Source organism: Struthio camelus, chromosome 3 (genome assembly GCF_040807025.1).
Source record: "Struthio camelus isolate bStrCam1 chromosome 3, bStrCam1.hap1, whole genome shotgun sequence".
In the NCBI taxonomy this organism is placed as follows: domain Eukaryota; kingdom Metazoa; phylum Chordata; class Aves; order Struthioniformes; family Struthionidae; genus Struthio; species Struthio camelus.
The window spans coordinates 139,230,527-139,255,807 of record NC_090944.1 but is presented as its reverse complement, the minus strand read 5'-3'; the positions used below and the strand labels follow the sequence as shown (position 1 = coordinate 139,255,807).

At 58.1% G+C, this 25,281-nt stretch overlaps 1 protein-coding gene across 21 annotated transcripts in view; it reads left to right on the top strand.

Annotated features, from left to right (window-relative positions):
* SLC8A1 (solute carrier family 8 member A1) overlaps positions 1 to 24,460 on the top strand; it is a 57,936-nt gene extending 33,476 nt beyond the window's left edge. For 8 of the 21 annotated variants that reach the window (XM_068940466.1, XM_068940477.1, XM_068940478.1 and 5 more), the window contains exons 3-11: positions 13,192 to 13,298; positions 15,329 to 15,349; positions 15,773 to 15,790; positions 15,936 to 15,950; positions 16,149 to 16,217; positions 16,508 to 16,638; positions 17,244 to 17,343; positions 20,820 to 21,095; positions 22,419 to 24,460. In XM_068940466.1, the coding sequence (XP_068796567.1) occupies positions 13,192 to 13,298; positions 15,329 to 15,349; positions 15,773 to 15,790; positions 15,936 to 15,950; positions 16,149 to 16,217; positions 16,508 to 16,638; positions 17,244 to 17,343; positions 20,820 to 21,095; positions 22,419 to 22,795 (1,114 nt within the window). In that variant the 3' untranslated portion in view covers positions 22,796 to 24,460. Of the gene's footprint in view, positions 1 to 13,191; positions 13,299 to 13,699; positions 13,804 to 15,328; positions 15,350 to 15,772; positions 15,791 to 15,935; positions 15,951 to 16,148; positions 16,218 to 16,507; positions 16,639 to 17,243; positions 17,344 to 20,819; positions 21,096 to 22,418 lie in introns of all 21 variants that reach the window. The other 13 variants (XM_068940479.1, XM_068940481.1, XM_068940482.1 and 10 more) reach the window with 8 other exon arrangements.
* Positions 24,461 to 25,281: the final 821 nt, after the last annotated feature.

Genomic DNA, 25,281 nt, shown 5'->3' with positions numbered 1-25,281 from the left:
GATCTGTAAAGAAAAGCAGAGGGGATGGATAAAAGCTATTTTCAGAGGCGTAATCACCGGTGGCTCTTTGGAGGTTAACGGCTAAGTCCACTCAGCAGTGACACTGTTTTATTGGCGGCCTCGGGATTTACGAATGGGGAAATATAAAGCAAAGAGACCAAAGAAGAGGTTTTGCTATTATTACTATTATTACTCTTTCAGAAGAGTCTGGCTTATGAGTGATTAAGCAGGCATTAACTAAGCGGGACGTCAGGTCCCGGGTGCACGAGGCCCATCGTAACCCCTTGCTGCGGAGCTGTGCTGAGCCCAGACCCCCCCCCCCCGTCGTCGTCGTCGTCACCGTGGGAAAATTCCCGGCGTTGTGGGAAGATTCCCGATGTCGTGGGAAAATTCCCAGCGTCGTGGGAAAATTTCCAGCGTCGGGGGCGCCGGTCCGGCCTCGCCGAGCTCGCAGGGCAGCTGCTCGTCAGATTTTAAGCAGGTTGAGGGGAGGTTTCCCTTGGGGCTGGGTGACCCGAAGGAGCCGCCAGCCCTGGGAAACGGCGGCATCGGGGGGCGCGGGAAGTACCTGGCTGCTTAGGAGAGGGAAGGGGCCGTAAACGGCCTCGCTTAATTCGGTTCCCAGCAGCCGTGACGCCTGGGCGAGGCCGACGCCGGGCGCGCACGGGGGGCCGCGGGCTGTGCGGCGCGGCTGAGCAGCGAGTTAAATCAAGCGGCTTCCAGGAAGCCGCTGGGCGGGAGATAAGGCTTAACGTGCGCATCTGCCCAGCAAGGGCCCATCCGCGTTCCAGGAATTATTTACCTTTGATAAGTCTTCGACTCGCGTTTGCTGATCCCCTCCCTGCCCGCCAACCCCCCTCCCCCAAAAAAGGCTGAATTGCAGTGGGAAAAAACCTTTTTCCTTCCGCTTAGAAAATCCAGTGGCTAGAAAGGAGCAGCAACCCAGTGCGAAGGGCTGGCCTTCGCACCGCCGCGGCAGCGAGCCTGGGCTGTCCTCTCTGGGACGGGGCGTGCGCGGCCCGAGTGCCGATGAGCGGCGGCGCGTGTGGCGGGGCTTCGGCCAACATCGCGATCTTCAGTGTGCAAGGGATGGGAACCTGCTGTTCATTGGCGTGCCCTCGCAGCAGAGGGCTCGGCATGTCGCACTGGTTTCGCTGCGGAGCGTATCGACGCCGAAAATAGCAAGAGTGGAGCCAAGTCCTCGGTGCATCTGGGTTTGCGTCCAGACGCAGCTCCGTGCTTTCATTAAAACGCCTGTATTTACAGAGCTGTCGAACTGGCCGGTTGCCCATCGGGGTGACCCTGGCCGCTGGGCCCTGGGCCAGTTGTGCTGGGAGACTTCAGTGTCCTCCAAATGCTCCCCTGAAATGTTGGCCCACCTCGTTCTCTGGAGGCCCCCTGAAATGTTGGCCCGCTTCATTCTCTGGAGGCCTCCTCTGGTGGGTCATCAGCAGAGCCAGGATTTCTCTGCTGAACATCTCTGCTTCAGGCTCAGGAGCTGGTGTCCTCAGGAAATCTGATTACGCAGTGACAGAGCCCTGGCATAGGTTGCCCAGAGAGGTTGTGGAGGCTCCTTCCTTGGAGATGTTCAAAAGCTGTCTGGACACGGTCCTGGGCAGCCTGCTCTAGGCGACCCTGCTTGAGCAGGGGGGTTGGACTAGATGATCTCCGGAGGTCCCTGCCAACCTCAACCATTCTGTGATTCTGCGACTTCCTCCAGATTTCCCCTTTTTGGTCCAGACTTCCCATCTTCTGTCTTGACCCAACAGCCAATGCCTGAGAGGCGAATTGAGCAGGTTTGCCTTATTTTGGGAGACACAAGAACGAGCAGCACCCGTTGTGCGCGCGCTGGCACAAAGGAGGCTCAGTTTGGGTCTGACTGCTCACATCTCGGGTGAATGGCCCAGGGGGCTGGGGGGGGAGTGCCGTGGCAGCACAGCCCTGTACGAGCCACCTGAGAACTCCTGCTGCCCCAAAAACCCAGCTGCTGAGCTGCATCTGGTTGGATTGCAGCGATACGCAGGACGGCGAGATCCACCTTGGGGAAAGCTACGTGTTAAATAAACACCTCCAAGCCGCCCAAACCAGCCATCTGCCCAACCCGGGGCTCCCCGGGGGCTGGCCGGAGCCCTGCAGGTGGAATAACCTTAATGGCATATTGCAAACCAAAATGCCACGATGGTTGCTGGGTACAGGAGCAAAGCCTGAGATCGTACACGTTTGCCCTGAGCAGCAGGTTTGGAAGGAAGGTCTATAAACACAATGCAAGGCACAAGTCGAATTCCCAAACCCTGGCTAAGAGAATAACTCTGTGTGTATGTGTATAAACACAAACAGATAGATAGATCTAGATATAGACCTTTTTTTCGGCTTGGCTTCTGTTCTTCATCGGCCGGCAGATGCCCAGCGCTGCTTCAGCCTGCAGGTCAGGGAGGCCGGGCTGCCTCGCTTCCAGGCAGCTCTGTAGCGATGCCGGAGCCAAGATAAATACATAAATACGGGCTCGCCGAGTGAAATATCGTATTTAAGAAGGCAGACAGGCCCTCCTGAAACGCGCTCATGGAAACTTGCAGAAGGGCCTGTTTCCTGCAGCTATCGCCGTGCTAGGAAAAGGGAAAGCCCTTTGCACGGCTCAGGTTTTCCCCGGCGGCTCCGGTGTCTTTCGCAGCTGCTCTTGATTCGCCTGGATGTTGCTGATTTTCCTGGTGCTGGTCGCAGCTCCGGCGCGGCGCTCCTGGCTCCGCCGCGGGGCATCCACACCGCCAGGGCCGCAGCGAATTTGGTGTCAGCCCGCGGCGTCCTTAGCTCTGCGATTCCTTTGCAGACCAGCTGGGGATTTTTTGGTTTTGTTTTTAACTGTAATTGCCATCCACGGCCCACATTTCTGCAGCCAAAGGCAATGAATGACGGCTTTGCTGCTCGCTCGCCCTTCCTCCCCGAGGCTTTGCGGCGCAGAGGCATCGCAGGGCAGCCCTTCCCTCGGCCTCCCTCCTGCTCACCTTGCCCTAGGCACCTTCCAAATTATTCCCAGGGCCCTCGCGCCCGACCCAGGCGAGAGGCGGGCTCCCAAAGGCATCATTTGGGTGCGCACCGAGCTCCTTTTGGTTTAAATGCTTCCAAGTCTCCTGCTTTTGAATTGTCCGGGTTTTAGCTTGGTCCCTCCCCAGGGCAGCAGCTGAGCCCTTTCCGGTGAGCCGAGATGCCCGTCCCGGCCGTGGCTGCCGGGCGCAGGGGAAGCCCTGCACAGGGCATGGCGTGTGCAAGGGCCGACTGGCACCGGGAGAGGATGGAGCATTTCCAGAGCAGCTGAAATCTTCCAAGATCTCAAGCTGCCAGTTCAAGGAAGCCTACGTATTTTGCAAGTTTTTGGAGTCTTATAACTCAGTCTAATTTAAGCAAAATTTTTATGGGGCTTGGCATCTCCTAGGCACGGGAGTGATCCTTCTGCTAAGTTTCGTTCTCTGCAGCAAAGCATAAGGAAGAGAGAATTACTCAACATGGGGTTTTCGGAAAGTTAGGGTTTTTTTTTTAGCATGTGGCAAAGCAGGGTGTTTTTTCCCCGAAGCTCGGTCGGCAGCGAGACGGTGGGGGCATCTGGCCGTTCCTTCAGCCGCAGCCACCCCACCTGGACAGCCTCGGGCCGAAGGGGTGACGCCTGGCGGGTTCAAGCAAGCGAAGGAGACTCTAAAAGAGTGGAAAGTCACGGGCAAGTTTAGCGACAGGCGTCGGGACGCGCTCTGCCCTGCGGGGCATCAGTTGTCCGGATGAGCATGTATAAGGGCACGAGGAGCCGCTGGGGAAACATTTTGAAGTGTTTGTGGCCGTTTTCGCCAAGCGCGGGCTGTTCTCCTCGGGAAGAGGCGCCGGCTGCGGTTGAACCCTCCGCGGCGACCCCAGCAAGCCGGCACCGAGCCCGCGGGCACTTTTCCACGCTCGCGTCCCTCTCGGCCGCTCGCTTCCTCTTTTTTTAGCCCCGTTTAAACCATCTCCTTGGAAACTGCAAGAGGAAGCTGAATTTTTTCGTCCTTCTCGTCAGCGCCGCAGCCAGTTGTTTAGGCCCCCGGGTGCCTTTTTTGCTCGGTAGTTCGGCTGCAGAGAGAGTGAGTTTGTGTCTTGCTAAGCCTGGCCTGCTCATCCGGCACCAGCGTTTTCCCTCTGCATTTCCGTGCCCTGCGCTCTGCTGTCACCGTGCATCGCCCTCGTCCCCTTGGCCTTCTCCTCCTGCCGTGTAAAGCTGCTTTTCCAGCAGCAGAGCTCCCTGCTGGCCTCACCGGTGGGGTACAGTCAGGACCCCTCGTCCAGCATCATCCAAAATGACATGGGAAATTCTCCCTTGCCCTGAAATCCAACCCAAAATCCTACCACAGGGGCAGCTGCTGCCCCTGCAGAGCAGATGCGTTTGGGGCTTCCTTCACCCTTCAGTTCCCAAAGCTGAAGCCAGGCTGTTGCGTTTCACGTGGTCTCCGCCATCGGCTTTCCTCAGCTTTAACTCGGCAAAGTTTGCTAAATAATTTTCAAGGCTGCAGAAAGGCCTCCTCTCCCGTTCGTTAGCGTTCATTCGGGGGAGCGCCAGAGGCGTTTTGATAAAGGAGCGATGTCTTGTGTTTGAGGAGCATTGTCAGGGCAACGCTGCCAGGCGCGCGCGGAGAAGGGTGCCTCGTATTTGCCTGAAAGGTTACGGCAGTTATCATCGTAAGGGTGCATCCGGCTGCAAACAAAAGCTGCGTGCGCGTTTTGGGGCATAGAGAAGGCGGGAGCAGCTGTATGAGGTTCCCGTCCCTTTCTCGCGGGAAAAATTTGTGCGAGAACAGTGAGGGAGAGGGAACGAGGAAGAAGGACCCTCGGTTTGCGCTTTAGCCCAAAGGCACCTAGCAAGCGTCTGCAAGGTGTTTGCTCCGAGCGGGGGATACCCCAATGCTGCTGCACGCTCTGCAACCGGGGAAACCGCTCCACCTTGGCCCTGTCTCAGGGCACAACCAGCTTCTTAGGAAGGAGCTTTGCAGAGTTTTATGTGGTGCAGGGACCTTGGCTGGGCTCAGCCCTGAGCAGCCTAGCCTTTGCTTGGGCTGAATTTTGGGGGGGCTACTGGCAGTTTTTCGTCGGCACAGACAGGGCTGCGTGAAGCTAGGGGAGAAGGTGTTTCCGCTCTGTCAGCTTTCCCGGGCGCCGCGAGTGATTGCTGCCGAGGGTGTTTTTGATAACATTCGCGTCAAATGGGCTTTCCCTCCTCATCGTTGCCGCTTGCACGGCACTATTTGTCTCTTCTGTCCCCGGAGATCCAGACGGCGATCCAGGAGGAGTCTACCCTGCTTGATCCTCCACTGATCCGACGCCTTCAGCCAGTGTTTGACGGGCTTTGAGGGCTGTGGGCCACCATCATTGGGGGTGGGTGGTGACAGGATAGGGAAGAACAGCAAAAACCTGTTGTCCTGATGTTATTGCGTCCAGTCTCACGTGAAGGAGGAGGCCCCAGCCCCAGCTGTCCTGGGACAGCAATGCTTTTAAGCATAAACAAGTGCATAGGCCCCACTTTGGGGCAAGTCAAGAGAGCGTAGTGCATCTTTGCTCAGGCAGCCCCTTGCAAAAGGTGGCCTTGGGAGAGGCATGAAGAAGGGCATGAGCCAGAGTGCAAAACTCACAGTCAGATCGAAGCAAACACCAGGGTTTCCCCAGAAAAGCAGCATTTCTGATCTGACAAGTCCTGCCCAATCTGGCCTTCCTGAGAAGGCAGTTGAGCAGCATTTGGTCTAGCATGTGAAATTGTCTTCCCTGGCTTCCACTTTGCTCCTGGAAAGTGCTTTCTGGTGCACTGGGCATCAGCTGTGCCTGCCATCTCCTAGCGATTTGAGCCGCGGCAGCTCTCAGCCCTACTGTCTCTGTGAGCCACCTCCCACACCTTGCGTCTGCACAAGGCCAAGGAGGAGCGGGCTGGATTGACACGGCTTCTTCACGGCTCTGCTGGCGGCAATGCTCTGGAGCAGGCTGATGTTATGGAGCTGAGCTGCCTGATGTCATTTCAACTTGATCCGCCTTGAGGTCAGGGGAGTGGGTGTTGGGCTGCACAGCCACAGAGAGGACAACGCAGCCCTGCGGTCTTACAAAGATTGATTCAGCAAATTTTGGCTCTGAAGGTGGAGGAGGACAAGGGGCACCAAACCCAGGCTGCTGGACCAGCAAACTGAGCTGCCACGTCGAATCAGCTCCCACTTGCCCTTCCTAAAGCGTGTGTCAGGCTGCGCTTCGGGGAGGTTCTCCTTTGCCCTCTGCGTCCCGTGTGCGCGTGCCTCCAGCAACATTTCTGTTAAGTATAGACATTTCACGGCAGCAAGCCCCAGGCCCAGAAAGGGCTCTACGTGGATAAAAATCTGTGACTCGCAGGGCATCTTCCCTGCACGGGATCCCGTCAGCGTAGGCTCAGGGCTGCTCATCTCCACTGCCTGCCCACGTGCTCCTGTTTCTCTTTGACCATTGTCTACAGCCAGTGGAGTCGGCCATGCCAATTTATTCTCCGTGGCAGGCTAATTCGCACAGTCTTGTCAGGAAGCACAGTTTGTGCCATGACTCTTGCTGCTAATCACCCGCAGGCTTTGCACCCACAATTTCAAAACTGTTGGAGCAAGCCCTGCCCCAAGCCAAGGAGCCCTGCCTGGCTGAGACGTGGCAGCCGTCACCAGCAGCCACGGTAGAGCCACTGGGTGAGTGATGCCACGAGGTGTTTCTCACAGCACATGGGCAGGGAGTCATTATCTCAGGATTAAGCAATGGCAGCTGATACCAAAGCCCAGACGACCCTTGCAACTGCTTGCCGTCCCAGCAGAGCCTGGCCTACGGCAGAGTTTAGCAGGCAGTTTGGACTTCCTGTGCCACAGTACTTTTCCCAGTTCCTCCTGTAGAGCATCCAGCACCTGCAAAGTTCTTACTATCTTGCCTTCCCCGCTTCCAAAGGTGGCTCCTCAAAGGAGCTCCTCAAAGCAGCCCCTGCAGGTGGGTAAAGCCTTGGAGCCCGCTGTGATGGTTCCCAAGACTGTTACCCAGCTCTGCAGCGCTGCCTGCGGGCAAGGGCTCTGCTTCTCTGCTATTCGGTAGGCGGCGGACGCATTGGGTGAGGTTTCCCATGTCACGCTGCTGGTGGAGTTTGGGGTGACTGAGGATTGGAGTGAATAAAGGCAGTCCCAGCCACTGGCCGGGAGCCAGACCAGACAATGAGACCCCTCAGAGGTGACACCTCGGGTCTGTTGGTGCAAAGGGAGACAAAGTTGGACCCTGGGACGGTCATATCTTTCCACACGGGGCCATTGCCTGCTGACGCGGCTGTGCCTGCGCACTTCGGAGAAGGTGGTGAAGGCCTCCGGAGAGCCTGGGCGGTGTGTGGAGGGGGCAGAAACCTCAGTGAACCCTCTCCACTGGATAATATCTAAAACCTTCACGTGACACCAGGTCGTTCGTAAGCTCCATCCTGTTCCCGTGCATCGTCGGTCTCTCGGGAAGGAGCGTCTCTGCGAGTGCTGCCTGGGCACTTGCGTCACCCTCTCTGCATGGCCGCAGCCACTCCTAGCATGGAGCTGGCTTTCTCCACGCACGTGGGGCTGTCAGCTCCTCACCAGCAGGTGCAATTTGGTTGCCAGCCAGCTGGAAGGAAAAAGCAATCTGTTCCTTTTCCTTCCCAGCAACAAAACAACTTCCCTCCTGGCGTAGCTGTCAGAAATTTGAGCAATGAAGCTGCTAAGTGCAGGAGAGCACTCCCCGGCGCTGGGGCACAAAGTCTCGTGCTGCAGGGGCAGGGGCAGAAGCAGCAAGGCCGTCTCCAGCAGCACGGCCAGAGCCTCGAGTCGCCAAGACGAGAGCTTGTCCAGCCGACGAGGCTAGCTGGGGCGATGGCGAGCAAAGAGGGGTGAAGATGGAGCCAAGGGGTGAAGGAGCCATTTGCTCCTGGCGCCTGGTTCCAGCTGGCACCCAGTGTCCTGGTCCCTGCTCCGCAGGGGGTTGTCCCAGGCTCCAGCTGCACCCAGCCCTGCTGCCCATTTGGGAGCTTTCTCCCTGGCTGTGCCCGCTCCCTGATGGCATCTCGCTTGCAGTGCCGATGGCACGAGCTGCACGAAGCGGGGAGTCTCCCACGTCACGTGCCCGCCCCTCGTGGCGAGCTTTGACGCTGGCTAATTAAGCGACGGGCTGACGAGCAGATGCATGAGAAATCGATGCAGCAGCTTTCTGCAGGAGCAAGAAAACATGTGCTGCAAAGGGCGGCAGTGACAAGCGTGATTTGGAAATGTCGTCCGGAGAATGCGCATCCCTCGCCTTTACTGGCTTGCAGCGATCGCTGACTGCCCAGGCGTGGGAAGCACCTGGCTTTGAGGATTTCCACTGGTGTGCAGTGACTGGGCAGATATTCCGGTTCAAAAAGAATGCAAAGGTCCGAGCAGGTAAAAGGTGTTGCCACCAATCGTTCCTGGTGCTGTCCGGCTCCGCGAGAGAGGAAAGGCTGGCGGAGGCAGGAGAGCTGGGAATCCAGTTGCTCACAGGGTGCTTTCCCCTGCCGGCGTTTCTCTCTAAGTGTTAGCTCTCCTCGTGCCCTCCCTTTCCCCTTGCACAAAGCCTCCATCGATGGAGGATGCTCAGCCTTGCCCTGTCAGCACCTTGACCCTGCTGGGCTCGCTGGATGCGATCGCTTGCCCATCAGCCCTTCAGCAAGCGTGGGGCGGGCTGGCGTGTTTGTCCCAGGGGCATGTTGCCTCCCAAGAGCAGCTATTTGCTGTCCACGCTGCTGAGTGGGCGCTGCTCGTGCCTGGTGGCAACCACATTGCTCTCGCTGGCCCATGGGATGTTGCAAATGCCAAAAGTTCACCCAGGCTCAAGGGGAAACAAGAGTAATCCATAAGGAGTTGCTAAATTCATGGAAACTGGGGCCAGCTAGGAAGACACAAACACCCGGGGGCTGGGAGTGCCTCAGCTGGGAATAGTATCCAGAAGCTCGTCCTGCTCTTACATCCTTCTGCAGACAGGTGCTCTTGGCAGTTGTCAGAGAGAAGAGGCTGTGCTTGGAGGCCGTGGGGTCTAAGAGGGCACAGCGGTTCTTCCCCTCTTGGCAGGACCGTCCTTAGAGCATGGCCAGCCAGAAGGCCTTCTCCTTTGGCTCTCCTACCTGAGGGTGGTATGGGGATGCTCTTCCAAAAGGGCATTGCAGATGGGCTGAAGTAGCGTGGTTTGAAAGTACTTCTGTTCGGGGAAGGCCCCTAAGCGCCGATGGAGGGCATGGGGCTTGGCGTGAGGGTGGGCATTTGCATACCCTGTTCGTGAAGATCACATCTTTCTCTTGGTGCTGCTGGGGTTTTCCTTTCACTGGCGTTGGGCCTGTTTGACCTGGGTGAAGAGCCCGGCTCTGGCATGAAGGTGGAGGAGGTGCACTGCGCACCCAACTGTCTGCACATCTCTAGCAAAAATTGCTCTTCCCCGAGCCTGCAGCCGAGGCTGAGGGAACGAGTTTCATCTCATTTCCATGTACAGGCAAAGTGGAGGGAAGACTCAACCTGGACATCCCCCTTGGAGCCATCGGCCTCTTGCACTGTCCATTAGCACATGCTGGGCTTCTCTTCTTTCGCACTGGTTTCGTTGCCCTCCCTGCTGGCCTTTTCAAAGCCTAGTAAGCCTGTAGCATCTGTAGTAACTTTGCATCCCGTACCAGACCACATCCAGGCTCTCTTAAAATCATCACTTAGTGGCCTGCTGAGAAGATGGCAGAGTGGGATCGCGTCAGCATTGGAGTGAAACCTCGTCTGCAAATAGATAGCTTTGGCATGTGTTTAATGGGGTGGAAAGAGCACTTAAAGTACAGCTGAGAGCATCCACCGCAGCTCTGCCTTTCCCTGCCGGTTGGGGAGATGCTTTGGAAGTGCTGTCAGGACGCTGTGTGCGACAAGTGTCCTGCACCTCCAGGCTGTGCACTTTCAGCGTTGCCAGCTTGATGGCTTTTTCCTTTTTTTCAAACGAAAGGAGAAAAATGCTGGTAATGCTGTTTTGAGGCAGCGCAAAACCACTTGGGTCAGAGAAGAAGCCAAATTGCCGTGGCTTTTGCTTTGCAGCGTGGCAGCAGCAGGGCAGCCGGCGGGAGTGAAACGAGGACATGCAAAGTGGCTGCAGGACTGCAGAGCAGATGCCCCCGGGGACTGCCTGGACCAGCCGTGCTGCACACACGGCCTGAGTGACTGCGGGGACGCTAGTCCAAGCGGCTCCCTCCTTCTGTGCAGCAAATCAGCATTAGGTTGTGCCCGCGGTCCCTGGGCTCTGCCCATACGCAGTGCCAGTGCATTGACTCCTGCCTTGGAGCTGATGGAGAGATTGCCTCCTGCCTCTGGCCCTGACGTCCCTGCTCTATCGCTTTGGGACTGCTTCTCGCAGTGGTTTACTGCGGACTTGCCGCGGGGGCTCCCTGCACCCAAAGCTGGCTGTAGAAACAGCTCTTTCCCAGCTGCAGTGTGACTGAGGCTGAAGGATCCCACGCAGCGTTTGGCCCAGGGACGAGGCAGGAAGAAACTAGTCTGGCATTCTCAAGGGCTGTGGTGTCCCACACTCATGTGAACTTGAGTGTTTGGCTTAAATCCCCAGCTCCTAGAGATGTTAGATTATGGCAGAAACCCCACTTTTTTCATCCCCAAATCAAAGCCCGTTTCAATCCTTCTGAGAAGAGTTGAGGGGCGGCTTGAAAATACCACCCAAGCTGATCTCAGATTACCAGGAGGTGAAGAAAATGCATGTAACGTTTTGGGGACTGTTTTTATCTTCCGCTTTTTCCTTTTGTTTCACGGGTTTGGGAGTTCTGGCTCTTGGTTTTGGGAAACCCTCCACACTGCAGCACTTTGCACAGCATTTCTTCCGTGTGAGCTGAGGTGCCAAGGGATCCCTTGGATTCGAGTTGTTTTCCTGGGTGTTTGGCGATGCTGAACGGAGTCGCCGGTGCAGTTGCCTGGAACTTGCTCCCCGTGGTGCTTGTGCCAAGCTCCGCGCTTGAGCTGCAGAGACGTGGGCAGGAGGAGCTGCTGCTCTGCGGGAGATGCTTTTGCTCTGCGGCCTCAGCGGGCATCGGTCTTGGCAGCAGCCAGGAGCCATGGCGCGTGAGCACCCGACTCAGCCAGAGAGACGGCTCCGAAGGGTCGAGGCTAGCTGTGCTGTCTGTCACAGTCCACCCTGATGCTGAGCACCTCCAGAGGACGTTTCCAGAGCTCCAGGAACCGGTGGGCTGGTGCCACCACCTCCTTGTACCACCAGAGAGCACGCTGTTGATCGGAGCAATTACGCCACGCGCCGAAATCAGAGCTAAAGCCGGGTCTTTCCTGTTTACGCAAGCGCTACCATGCCCGCATGCTGAGAGTTTTTTAAATGTAGGCTTCAGCACACAAGTGCACCTTCGGGACTTCTCAGTGTGGGTCTCAGCAGACTTTGTCCCGCTATGCCTGGGCAGGCAGCATCTCCAGGGTCGTGCGTAGCTCTGAAAAAGAAGCCTGCAGGCCGTAGGCTTGCAAACCTGGGGACTGACTACACCAGCGGGTGCAGCACTAGCTGGGGTGATCCACAGCCAGCACGGGCAGCCTCGTGATAGTTCAGAGAAGCCCGAAAATCGCGTGCTGCGGCCGAGCCAGCAGCAATGTCTGCCCAGCACGGCGCACTTGCTCACACCCGCGAAAGATCAGCTGGGAAACAGCAGCACCTGCTGGCAGCAGCATTTCCAGTCCTGCAGCCGCGTTATTTGAGGGGTCCCTAGTGCTGTTGGATCTACCCCTCAGGGACAGCTTTGGGGATTGCCACCCCGGTTTCTTTTTGTGGGAGAGGATTATTTTGCAGGGCTTTGAGAAATGCTGCACGCAACGAGCCCAGTTCACACCCGTAGGAAGTTTATGTCTTGATACCTCTGGTGCCCTCAGAATTGATGGGGGTGGCTTTTTTTAATTAACTTTCCTGAGCAGGGCCTTTTTTTTTTAATATGTAGAGGGAGGCTGCAGTGTACATTTTAATGGGAGTTGTCAGGAAAATTATTGATTTTGTTAGTAATGTTTTCGAAATTGTGCCGTTCTGTTAGTTCTATCAGGTCCTCTTCGGCGGCGTGGCTGAGAGCGTTCTTGCATCCTTCATTTGTTTTTTAATATACAATAATTTCCCTTAACTCGTCAATGCAAAGCCGGATCGGGCGACGTTTTTTCCTACGTCCCCAACTATTGCAGCCATAATTATAAACGGAACGAATTATTGCAGGCGTTCATTATAAAAGAAAGACAATTACCCTGAGCTGTGCCCCATTGTTACACTTTGCGGAGCCGTCGCTCGCTGGGACTAAATGGTTTCATTAGACGCATGAAGGGCGAACTTAACACGCTTCCGACTCGCAACCCTCTCTGCCGTTCCTCCAAACGCTTGGCGATGTTTGCGCTGACGGCTCCCGCGCCAAATACTTGCGGCCTTAGCAGAGGGGCTCTGGGTGGCGGCGTAGGTGCCTGTAAGGAGGCGAGGAAGCCGGGAGCTTGCGGCCCGAATTTCACCGCTCCCGACCCACCCCAGCCGCGGGGCTCGCTCCCGCGTTTCTGGGCGCGCGGCGCTGGGAGCCTGCTGGAGCGTGTTGTTCGCGGGCTGCTCCGACGTGCGCGGGCTCCCCGGAGACCCCAGGGATGGGGCAAGGGCTGTTTCGTCGGAGGACGGGCCTGGGGGTTAGGAGCCCCTTCGTGGTGCCCCGGCACCACGCAAGCCCCTGAGATCCAGGCCCGTGGCACGCCTCGGGACGGAGCGAAAGGGGAGCAAGGAGGTGGGTGGGGGGGGGGTCGGTCTAGGGGCTGTTTTGCACGATGGGTTTTTTGGAAGGGGTCGTGCCTCGCTGCCTCCAGGCTGAGGCGCTTCCGGGGGAGCCCGCTCCACGCCGAGAAGGTCGGGCCGTTGGCAGCCCGGCCTGCGGCCCCGTGGGAGAAGACGGCGCGCCGTGAGCGGCGGGCGCCCTGACCCCTGCTCCGTGCTCGGCCCCGGGGGCGAGCTCGGCCCCCTCGGCTCCTGCCCTTTGCTGCCTCTCCGGCCTGTGCTACCAAATCTGTTGTTTTCTTTCCGCAGCCACCTTCTCCTGGCCTTCCTCCCCTCCTCCTCCTCCTCCTCCTCCCTGTCTCCCCTCCTCCCCTTTTCCCCCCTTACTCTTGAATCTCTATTTCTTCTTCTCTGTTCCAGCAAAACGATATCAATCAAGGTGATAGATGATGAGGAGTATGAGAAAAACAAGACCTTCTACCTAGAGATCGGGGAGCCCCGGCTGGTGGAGATGAGTGAGAAGAAAGGTGGGGGACGTGCTCCGGGGCTCGACCCAGCCTGTGTGTCCCTGTCTGCCTCACTCATGCCTGGCACCCGCCAACACGCAGCCCGCGTCGCCGCCGCGCCTATGGAAAAGGGCAGGAGCCGGGGCGGGGGGGCGCCTTCCCCGCGCCGTCCGGTCCCCGGTGGAGTTGGGATGGGGTGGTGGGGGAACGACGAGCCACGTCCCAGCCGGGCCGGAGCTTGGGGGGGGGCTCCTACGCCCTTTTCCATACTCCGCCGGGGCTAGACGTGCAGCCGCTTCCCCCCCCACCTCCCCAGCCCGGCCGCCGCCGCTGCCCGACCGCCTCCGGCACCTGGGCGGACGTGAGATGCATGAGCGTGCCGTGCCCGATCATGTGTTTGCCTTTGTCTTGTGTTCCCGCAGGAAATTCATTACCCTTAGAATACTTGACCGTGAGGAGTATGAGAAAGAGTGCAGTTTCTTCCTTGTGCTCGAGGACCCGGTGTGGCTACGAAGAGGAGTGAAAGGTGTGAGAGTAAAACCAGACCAGCTCTCGAGACGCTGCCGTCCGCTTTCTCTGTGTCTCCCTACTCTCACACTCCTTTCTCCTCGCGCTCTGGCTCCCGGCCGTTTTTGTGCCTTCCCTCCTTCGAAGCTTAGCCGCTGCGCCTCTTTTGGGTTTTTGTTTTTTTTTTTTTCTTTTTTGCTCTCGTTTTCTTTATTCTTGTCTTCCGCCTGGCTGGAAGTGCCTGGGCAGTGCCAGCCCCCCCCCCCCACAAAGGCCTTTTGAGGTCCCCCCCCCCTCCCCAGAGCCACATCGATGTTTAGCCGACTCGCAAAAGCCGGTGGACCGGCGACGCTGCCTCGCTGTTGTCGGGAGACATCGCTGTGCTCCAAATGAACCGCGCGGCCAAAGCAGTAACTTTTTGCGCTTGCGGGCTGCCGGCGTGAGCAGGCGATGCCACGAGACGGCAGTCAGTCCGGGGGTGGTGGGATGGGGGGAACTTGGGTTATACGCGGGTCCCAGCCTGCCGGCCCCGCGCTACCTCGTCGGCTTCTCCTAGCGATGACAGGAACAAGCTCCGGCACCCGCTGCCGACGGCAAGGCGCCCTCGTATCCCCGTTTAGGGGGACTTAAGAGGATGAGGTGCAACACCGCGCAGCCTTGCTAACGCCTCGGCAAGAAGGCGGCTGCCGAATCCCTGCGGCGCCAGCTCTCCCCCGCCACCGTCTTCAGCAGGCACGGCGGGGCTGCACCGCGCCGCGAGACGCGGCGGCCACGCTTGGCGGCTGAGAGGTGCCGTTTACTGCTTTGGCCACCCGGTGCCATGTTTTGACTCGTTTTTTTTCTTTTTTTTTTTTGCTTTTTTAAATTTTTTTTTTATTTTTGGCGCCGCCGCCGCGTGCGCCCCAGTGGCGGCGGTCGGGGAGGGGGGGGCGTCTGCGCCCTGAGCGCGCCCGGGAAGAGCCTTTTTGTCTCGTTTTTGGGAGACTCGGTGGAGCGAGAAGCTCCTCGAGCCCAACTCTTTGGCCGCGAACGTTTCGTCTCCCGCTTGCCGAGCCGGAAGCGCGGGCGCCGGAGGAGGCCGGAGCCAGTAGCCGCCCCGCACGTGGGACGTATTTGTCCTCCCCGGGGCAGAGCCGCCACCGAGCCCAAAGGAAGATCTTGCACAAGCGATTCCAAGGGGAAAAATGAATTTTTGGGGAGTGTGCCTTTTACGCCATGCCGCCCCCCCTCTCCCCCCCACCCCGTGTTTGCAGTAGTCCTCTTCCTTTTTGTTTTATTTTATTTTATTCCCCGTTTCAAATCCGCAGTCCCATGAAACGTCTCCGTCCCTTCATTTTCAGCGCGCCTCTCTCTCGCTCGCTCTACAACTAACGGCATCCCGCAGCTTTCACAGAGCCGAGAAACCGCTGCCCGGCGATCCGGAGCCCCTTTCCGTGGTGGATGACTCCCCCCGGCCACCCCCCCCGCCCCTCCTTTTCTTTGATTTCGTTGCTCATTTACTTCTCTTCTTCTTGTGTTTGTCTCTTTGTCTGTCTCCTCCACAGCCCTGTTGTTGCGTGAGCTTGGTAAGCGCCCATCCATCCTTCCATCCTTCCTCCCTCTCCGCTCCGGCCCGCGGGGCAGCCGGGGGGGGACGGGGACGGGGTTGGGGGGCAGGTGGCCGCCATCACGGTGCCCAGGAGCCTGCGGAGACGCCGCCGCCAGCCGCCAGCCCCCCCCTCCCCCCCCCCAAGAGATGTGTGATGCGGGTGGAAATAAATTAAATAAATAATGAGAAATTTGAATTTGAATTTAAAGGGGTGGGGGGAGAGCTTTGGTGGGGGGGGGTTTTGGGGGGGGTGTCGAGCGCGCGGGCAGGGCCGGGGGTGGCGGCGGTGGTGGTGGGGGGGGGGGCGGCGAGGCGGCCGCCGCCATGCTGACCGCCTCTCTCTTTTCTTTCTCTCTTTCCCCCCGTTGCTTTTGGCTGTGTCGGTTTCGGGTTCGCTCAGGTGGCTTCGCCCTCACAGGTAGGGATTTTCGTTCCCTCCCCCCCCCCCAAACCCCCCCTTCTCGCCCCGTTCCCCCAGCCCCCAAACCCCGGCCGCCCCGTCCACGGCCGCGCGCTCACCCCGCTCTCTCCTCTCGCTTCCCTCCTCGCTCCGCGCCCGGCAGGCGAGCGGCGGCACGGTAAGCCGGCGGCGCGGCGGGCCGCGGCCCGCGAGGCCCGGCCGGTCGACGCCTGTCATTTCCCCCCAACCCCATGTGTGTCCCCCCGCCCCCCCCCCCGCCCCCACGCTGCCTCCTCGGCGCCGGCGGGGGTCAGCGGCGGCGGCGGCGTCGACGGCCTCGCTCGCTCACGTGCCGCCGCTCGCTCCCCTCCGGCAGGCCAACCCGTCCTCAGGAAGGTCCAGCCTCGGGAGCGGCCGCCCCCGCGCGCCCTGGTCACCCTGCGAGGTACCGCAGCCCGCCGGCCCCCCACCCCGGCCGCGGCTCACTAACACGTGTGTGGGGGTGTGTGTGTGTGTGTGTGTGCTGTGGGGTTGTTTTTTTTTTTTTTGGGGGGGGGGGGCCTCCCCCCGCCCCTTCCCCCATTTAACCCCACTGCCCAGCCCGTCCAGCCCCGCGGCCGCCCCGTGGCTCGCACCCTCGCCCGACCGACCCCCCCCCCCCACACACACCCCCCCGGCGAGGAGAGGCGAGCGCCCGGCGCGCTCCCCTCACCGCCCGGCGCTGCGCTTTGGCAGAGGAGAGCGAGGAGAAGCAGCCGCTGAGCAGCAAGGAGGAGGAGGAGCGCCGCATCGCCGAGATGGGGCGCCCCGTGCTGGGCGAGCACGCCAGGCTCGAAGTCATCATCGAGGAGTCCTACGAGTTCAAGGTGCCGCCCACACCCGGCCCTCCCCCCCCCCCCAAAACCTCCCGGCACCCCCCCTCGCCGCCCCTTTGACCCCCTCCTCCTGCCCCGTCCCAACCACCGCCACGGCATAAGCGCCGAGACCCTGAACGCGGCCGATCTCCGGGGCTCGCGGGCGACGTTCAGCCGGCACCAAGGTGCCCCCCCGCCGCCGCGCTGCAGCTCGCGACGAGCGCGGCGGAGCCCAGCGCCGCAAACTCGGGCCCTCTTCGAGCCCCACTTGTTCCCCGTGCTTCAGAGCAGACCGCTACAAATTCCTCCGGCGGCACCGCGAGCGAAAGCTGCCCCCCGGCAGCTGTGGTATCTGCGGCTAAATACCCGCCAAAGCGGTTCAAACCAACCCCCCTCCCCACCCCTCCGTGACCCACTTGCAAAAAAAACCCCACCTCTTTTTGACCAGCAACAAGGGGACGTACCTTTGCTGTCCCCGCTGGGGCTCGCGACCTCGGCTGAACATCGGCGAAGGTTTCCTCCGTACGCGCGTGGTTGTAAATACCGGAGCTGCCGGTTTTAGCCAGGATGCGCAGCCTGACAGCCCCTAACTCTGCCCTCTTCGCTCCCGTCCGCAGAATACCGTGGACAAGCTCATCAAGAAGACGAACCTCGCCCTGGTGGTGGGGACCAACAGCTGGAGGGAGCAGTTCATTGAGGCTATTACTGTCAGCGCGGGTAAGTCGGGGCTGCCCCTCTCGTGTCTCGGCTTGGCTGTGTCGATAACACCGAGCGTAGCGGAGGGGCACGAGGCGAAGCAGGCTGCGCCGTTATTTACAGTGGCTGCATAAATAAGACCGCCGATAAAACCCTTCTGGGCGATCACCTTGTCTGATGCACAGGAAACCTCCTTAGCTTCCCAAGGAAGAGCCTGCCTGCCTTACTCCTAAATCCCCAGGCTAAGGGCTGGGAACTGCTGCGACTGCGCTGTTTGCCTCTGCTCTCTTCCGAGCTGCCTCTTTGCATCGTATGATGAGCAGGAAGGCAGCGTGTGAATTTTTTTCTTTTTCCCCCACGCTTCAGTATAGACGATTGCAATTAAAGGTATGGCCAAACTGTCCCCAGGGGCGATGTTGGGTCAGCCGCCCAATAGCGGCTTGTGCTATTTGTGGTCATATCTGCCTCTCTCTCTCTCTTGAACTGCCTTTCCCTCTGAAATACCTTGTTGAACTGCTCTCCCAGGTGCCAGCGCCAAGTTTACCAGTACGTCCGGTACAGGATTCAGATTTACCGGTATGCCCAGTAGCGTTCCCACTCCAGTGGGAAGTTGAAGACAGAGGGTCTCTCCCAGATGTGGTTTTAACAGCTGGAGACATTATAACTCACTGGTTGGATGACACAATCCCTGCAGCCCAGCCTGGGCTGCGTGCATGCACGCAAGGCAAAACCAACCAGCTTAGAGTAAATCACTGAGGAAGGCAATTTGAGCTCATCTGGCTAATTTTGTGTTGAAATGCATGCGGGAACATTCACACTTCCTTACCCTGAGTTCTGCTGCACATGGGACAACCTCTGCCCAGCATAAATTAATTTAAAGTGATGGCCGTGCCATCTTCCCTTTGCCTCTGAGAACAAGGACAGGACATCTTGGAGCAGCTCTCCCCTCCAATTGTGGTCCCTCCTTTTGTAGCATCGTTATTCTTCGAGCCTCCAGCCAAGGGCCACCCATTATTTTGGACACGGCATGAACATATTATGTGAGACAGTCCTCGCTGCAGGTTTTGTAGCTAATATGGCTAAAATAATCTATGCCAGAACCAATTACTTAATTGCATCCCATATCACAGCAAAGATAATCACCGGTCCTCGCATCTCCTCTCTGTGACACATGTGCCGACTTGCAGTTATGTGGCAAGCCCCGTCACTACTGTGCCTTAGGTATGCAGCCACCCTCAGTGCTAGAAGGGTGATTAATAGAGATTGAAAGTCGGTGGACATGAGCAGTCTCTTGTAAATGGGGATCAGGAGTTTGTCTCTGAGCTCCAGACCTAAGTTTCTGCCAGGCTTTAGTTCCTTACATTTTGTGCCGGGCGAGTTACAGCACCTCCAAGGCTGGAGTTTGGATCCCTGCAGCCCACCACGGCGAGCATGTGAGAGTCATGCGTTCCCACTTCAAAATGAAATATCCCAGCTCAGGAAAGGAACGTTAACACCCCCTTTCCCAAGCAATGCACAACCAGGGGCGATGCTTAGCGACTGAGCAGGTAGGAGGAGGAGGAGGAGGAGGCGTCTTTGACAGCCGGGCAGTGCAGGAGGAGCGAAGCGTGCCGTGGCCCCAGGGCCACACCAGAGCCTACCACGCGGAGGTCAGCCTCGCGGGTGCAGCTGCCCATGGTATGTGTCCAACAGCCCAGAAAGTCACTCCTGCAGCAAGTCGACACCAGACTTCGTTAGTCTGTTCCTGAACGGGGCCCCTGGGTCACCACTCGACCTCACTCTGCCTTTCCTGTCAGTTTGGCAGGAGGTTTTGAAAGAGAGCCATTACTCCTGCTTAACAAAATGATAGACAGATCTGCATGAACGTTATGACAGTGGCCCTCGTGTTCATTTTTCAGTCTGCTTTATCATTTCCCTAAAGATTTAGCTCCACGACAGCCCTGCTGCCATATAGCTTGGGAGAGATTTAAAATTCCTGCTGCAAAATTACAGTGGCAGCACAGCGCAGGGTGTCCTGCAAGGACCAGCCTTTGCACAGTGGGCTGAAAAAAAGGCCAGTGCAGGCTTCCCAGGCTGAAAAAAGTGGTCCTTATCTCCACCACACTGCACAGGAATGGGATGTTTATATCTGCCAAAATAATAGCACCGTGCTTCTGATTAATTACCACTTCTTCCATAGTGAGCGTGATGATGCTTTAAGGCTGACCAAGATGCGACTTTCCATCGTTGTATTGCAGAGAGGCCAAGTTCCTCACTGCCTCTAGCTCACGTGTTGCTCTTGGTCTCCAAAGGTGCTGCAAAGGCAAAGTCACATCCCAGTAGGGCACTGAATAGGACTTTCCCCCGGTTCATTGTGGGTTTATTTAGTGAAAGCTTGAAAAACCTCTGGAGAAGGAGATGTCCATTACCCAAGGTACGTGTCCCAGGGCTGCACCACCCTCCTGGGGAAGAAGTTTCTCCTGCTGTCCACCTGTTACCTCCCAAGCTGCAGTTTGTGGAGGTTGCCCCTTGTCGTATTGCTTATTTGGCCTCGACCTTCCCAGGAGGGATGCTCTGTCTTGAGCCCCCAGTTGACTTTTCGTCGCCTACCCTTGCATCGAGGTAGAAGGCAATTGTTATTACGAGCGACAACAGAGCAAACAACACGCCAGCAGCTTCTCCCAGTAATTCTGTTGTCATGGCACAGAGCCACCGTTTGAACATGAGGTTAATTGACACTTATGTATTGGTACACAGCGTACAGCAAGATCGTTTTATTCTCCCTACGGGAGACTTTATACATTTTGTTATTCAATTAAAGAGCCTCATTGTGGAGAAGGATGTGAAAAGAAGAATGCTCAGCCTGGCCAGCAGTGGGGCAGATAAAAAAATTGCATGGTCTCATTCAAAAGCATATGCCTGCCTGATTGACACTGTGGCTGCTGGGTGAAGCAGGACACAGCTCCATCGTCCCCCTAAATCTGGTGTTCGGTGGGGTAGGACCTTTTCACCTCATCCACTGGGATGGAGCAGAGCAGCGGCTTGGATTTCAACAGGTGCTCGTGGCATCCTTGTGTCTTGGCCCCCTTTCCCTGCTGTCCTGGGGTCTCCTGCTGGGAGAGAGAGCAGGGCCAGCTCCTGCCATCTGACAGGGATGGGCTGCAGTTTGGGTCCTCCCTTGGTACGAAGTGTAGCGAGATTTGGTGCTCCACATTCCTGGAGGGATAAAACGTGTTAGACACAACAACAAATTACCTCTTCCAAGGCAAGGGATGTCTTTAACACAGCTTGCAATGCTCTTTGAATGCCCAGTGCTTGTGACTTAGAAACCCATCTCAATGTGTCCTGCGTTCCAGAAAATTAGATATTTGGAAGTCACGGCCTTCTAGGGTTGGCTCTGAGCCCAAGTCATGAGGGATAGTGTTTGGGGGGGGGGGGGGCTCCAGTCTGCACAAGGGCTTTGCCAAACCTCCCCCAGGACAGGTGAGTCTAATGAGGCAGGGGTGGCTTTTTTCCAGGGGAAGACGACGACGATGATGAATGTGGGGAGGAGAAGCTGCCCTCCTGCTTCGACTACGTGATGCACTTTCTGACCGTCTTCTGGAAGGTCCTTTTTGCCTTCGTGCCCCCGACAGACTACTGGAATGGCTGGGCCTGCTTCGTCGTCTCCATCCTCATGATTGGCCTCCTGACAGCTTTCATCGGTGACCTGGCATCCCATTTTGGCTGCACCATCGGCTTGAAGGACTCTGTGACTGCAGTCGTGTTTGTCGCGCTGGGAACTTCAGTGCCAGGTAAGGCCAACGGTAGAGTTTCTTGTAAAGCTCCATCTCTGCCCAGCCGGGGCTGAGGTTTGGGCTGGGAAAGCTGCGCGCAGTGAGGTCCTCAACTATTTTCTCCAAAACCAAATGAAGCTTCCACGATGTTTGTGGAAGCTATTTTTCAGTCTCAGGTGGGACAGGAAGGTGGAACCAGGATGTGAATTCAGTCCCCTGGAAATGAGTTCAAGCACCTTCTCTCTTGCAAAGGTTGCAAAGTATCTACTTCTGTGGACAGCCTCCACAGCTTTCACTCTCAGAGTAGGAAAATGGTCTTTAATTACAGTGCTGCCTGTGTTTGGAGTCCTGTGTTTTCTTTCTGAACCTGTCCAGGAAGGGTTTGGGTCATAGGGAGCTGGATCTAACCCAGTGCGACCAGCTTCCCCGCTTCCTTCTCTCACCAGTCCCGAACTTCCAATAGTCAGCACTTGGGTGCCCAAAAATCTTGAATTTGGCCTAAAGATCTTGGGGTTTGAAAAAGAAGCAGCGCAGTAAAAACGGAGAATGGATTAGGGCAAGGAAAGGAAGGAAGGGGAATTTTTTGGACTTCTGGAGCTGGATCTTTTAAGGCATTAGTTTTGCAAGGCTGCTTCCCAGCCTGGATGGCCTAAGACTTCCCTCCCGCTTTTGCTGACAAAAGTTGACATTTAAGGAAACATTTCAGAAAAGCAGGAGGTTCTCTGTATGGCTCCTCAAAACCGCGAAGGCACAGGGCACTTGCCAGAAGGCAGGCAGAGCGCAGACAAATGGGCAGTGAAATGAAGCCTCTTGTCCGGCTGATTTGTTGATTTTATGGAGCTTTTTTTTTTTTTTTAACCTTTACTATCTACCAAGAGGCAAAATACAAGGTATAAAATATGTGGCTTGATACAGGGTCTAAAATACAGGCGGCTTCTGGAGTTGGTATGCTGTACCCCAACTCCACTCCTGTGGTGTGAGCTGCAAGACCCTGCAGATCCCGAGCGGGTTTGGATGTAAAATCGGCACATCCCTGCTGCGCAGAGCAGCGTCTCAGCGCTGCTAGCAGCAAGGAGTGCTGCGGCGTAAAGGGCCAGGCAAGCTTTGTCGCGGCTCTTTTGCCACTGGTGTTATAGCTGCTGGGGAGCCTGGGCTTGCGCGCGCCCACCTGCGCGGTTTTTTTTTTTTTTTTCTCCCCTGTAAAAGGGACGGGGGTCGTACCCTGTCGCAGTAGCTTCGTTCCCCCAGCGATGCCGTCAGCATCGATACCCGAGCTGCCTGCCTCCATCCCGCAGCGACCGGCTACTTCCTGGGGGGTTTCTCTCTGCCTTCTCTCTGCAGACACGTTCGCCAGCAAAGTGGCAGCCACGCAGGACCAGTACGCAGACGCCTCCATCGGGAACGTCACTGGGAGCAACGCTGTGAACGTTTTCCTGGGCATCGGGGTGGCCTGGTCCATCGCGGCCATCTACCACGCGGCGCACGGACAAGCCTTCCAAGTCTCGCCCGGCACCCTGGCCTTCTCCGTCACCCTCTTCACCATTTTTGCTTTTATCAGTGTGGGTGTGCTGCTCTACCGGCGGAGACCCGAGATCGGAGGTGAGCTGGGCGGGCCGCGGACTTCCAAGCTGCTCACATCCTCACTCTTTATCCTCCTTTGGCTCTTGTACATATTCTTCTCATCTCTGGAAGCCTACTGCCACATAAAGGGCTTCTGAAGGAACAATCAGAGATAGTAAATATATATATATCTATATGTATCTATATAGAGCAATATATAGGTATAGATATAGATATAACGCTGTGTATGATGAACAGAGAAAGAATAAAAGCGATTTGCCATGTTCACACACCTGCTGACGGAAAGCGGCTTTGGAGCGTTCTTTGAACTAGACAGGAGCCCAAAGCCGGCAGCACCCCTGCCGGGGGCAGCGGCCCCGGCGCGGAGCCTCCAGGCCGGGCCCTCCGTGCAACGCCACCGACAAGAGCAGCCGATGGCGCCCGAATCCTTTCCTGTTGCTCTCTCCCGCCCACCGCCCCAGCCCGGGGAGGACGGACGTGACGGCGGCCGGGACGCGTCGGTCAGGGCAAGGCCCGCCGAGAGAAGCGGAGCGGTGGGCGAGGGCAGGAGCGGCGAGAGAGCGAGCGAGCGGGTACCGGCTTCCGACGAGCATCCGTTTGCCTTCGCCGCTTGGGAACGGCCCCTTCCGGCCCCCGTCGACAAGAAGCCAGAGACCGGACTGAAGAAGAGGGGAGCCGGGGAGCTTTCTGAGGATAGAACACGACCTTTTTTGTCATTTGATTTTTTTGGGTTTTTTTTTTTTTGTGTGTGTGTGTTTTTTTTTCTGTCCGTTCGTTTGTTTTGGCGTGTGTACAATTAGCATCCCCCGCCTCCCTGCTCTTCCCCTGCCCTCTGTGCTTCGGAGACGCACAGCCGCAACCTCGTGTCCGGCGTCCTAAGCCGCGGAGGGCCTGCAGAGCGGCGCGGGCTCCCCCCCTTCGCGGCGCTCCCGCCTGTTTAGGCATGCTGTCGTGGTACTTGTAACGTTTTGCATGACGGAAACGAACCCTCTCTGTATATAGCCTCCTATAGCGCTAGTCCTTCCAGCCGCGTGGGTTGAGCGTTGCCGACGCAAGCGTCGTTCTCTTCCACCCGGTTTTATTTATTTCAGCTCGTCTAGGTTCGCCGCGGGTCTTCGTTTGGTTGGTTCCTCTTCACGGCGGGGTGGTGGTGGGGGTAAGAGGAGGGGAAGCAATAACAGCCGGGCGAGCGGAGGTTTTTCCGGGTAGGGACAGACTCGCGTGGGAGGGCGAGGGGTGGTGGTGGTGGAGTCCCTCCGTCCACCCGCAGCGATCCGGCGGGGTCGGTGCGGCGAGCGGCTCCTTTCCCGCAGCCGCTCGGAGGCCGAGCGAGAGGGCGGACGCCTCCGGCCCCCCGAAAGGCGCCCGCGGAGGTGGGACCGCCGGGCTCCACCGCCGGGGGCCACCGCCGGCACGTCCGGGCCGGCGTCTTCCAGCCCGGCTGGCGTTTGAGCGAGCGGTGGAAACGTGCGTTAACCGGTAGTACGAGTCCCTCTAGGGGTATGAGGGTGGTTTTGGGTTTTGGGGGTTGTTTTTTTTTTCTCCCGCCCTCCCTCCCCCCCCCCCCGGGGTTCTCTTTCTGTTTCCTTCTCGCCGCTTTGGGGGAGCAGTCGAAGCGCCGCGCCGGCAGCTCAGGACCGCGACGGCCTTTCTGTGCAACGCTTCCGTTTCCATCCGTCCGGCTTCGTTGAGTTTTCTCTGTGTGTATTGCCCACCGCTGTAGGCAGCGAGCCCACTAATTGTGACGATCCTAATCAATGGTACACGATGCACAGACAAATAAAGTTTGTAACGATTCCCGACGGATCCCGTGCTGCTGCTCCTACGTATTCGCGGCGGGGAACCCTCCTTCCCGCCCCGGTCCCGGGGTGTCCTGCCGTTGTTTGCTCCTTGCTTGGCGCAGACGGTGCCGGCGAAGAGCTCGGAGCTGGACACGGCGCTTTTGAAGCGGGATGGCGTCGCCGCGGCCCAGCGGGAGCGGGTTCAAGGAGCCGCAGGGCTCGTCCCTTGAGAAGTCATAAATCAGGGGGGTTGGTTTTAATATACAGATGGGGAAAAAAGGGAGCTGACTTCCCCTCTCTCACTGCGAGAAGAACGGGGTCCCTGACCAGCGCGCGTCTCGCTAAGGAGGGCATCCAGGCGGTTTGCTTTTTACCACAACCAGATAATCTTTTCTCCACCAAAGACAACCGCTGACTTCCTCCGGGTGCCGCGAAGGCTGCGCCCGCCCCGGCGGCTGAGACCGGGCGCAGCTCGGCGCATGCGGCGGGGGCGGGGGCGCAGCCAACGTCACGGGGCTCTGGCCCCCGGGAGCGCGTCACGCCGCCGCGGGCCCCGCCCCCGGCCCCCATTGGCTGCGGCGGGGGCTGGTTTCCCGCGCGCGGGCCGCGGCAGCGTGGCCGGTTTCCCGCGCCCGCTCTGCAGCCCTCCCAGTGTCCTCAGAGCCCGGGGGGGCCTGGAGCACCGGGAGGCACCGGACGGCCCCAAGCGAAGGCAGAGAGGGACCAGCTCCTCCCCCCGGAGGCCGTTTCCTGCACTGGCAGCAAACCAGCAACGCCCCGGCCTCGGCGCGTCCACGGCGGGGGCTGCCCAGCACCCCGCCGCCAGCCCGGCCCCGGCCCCC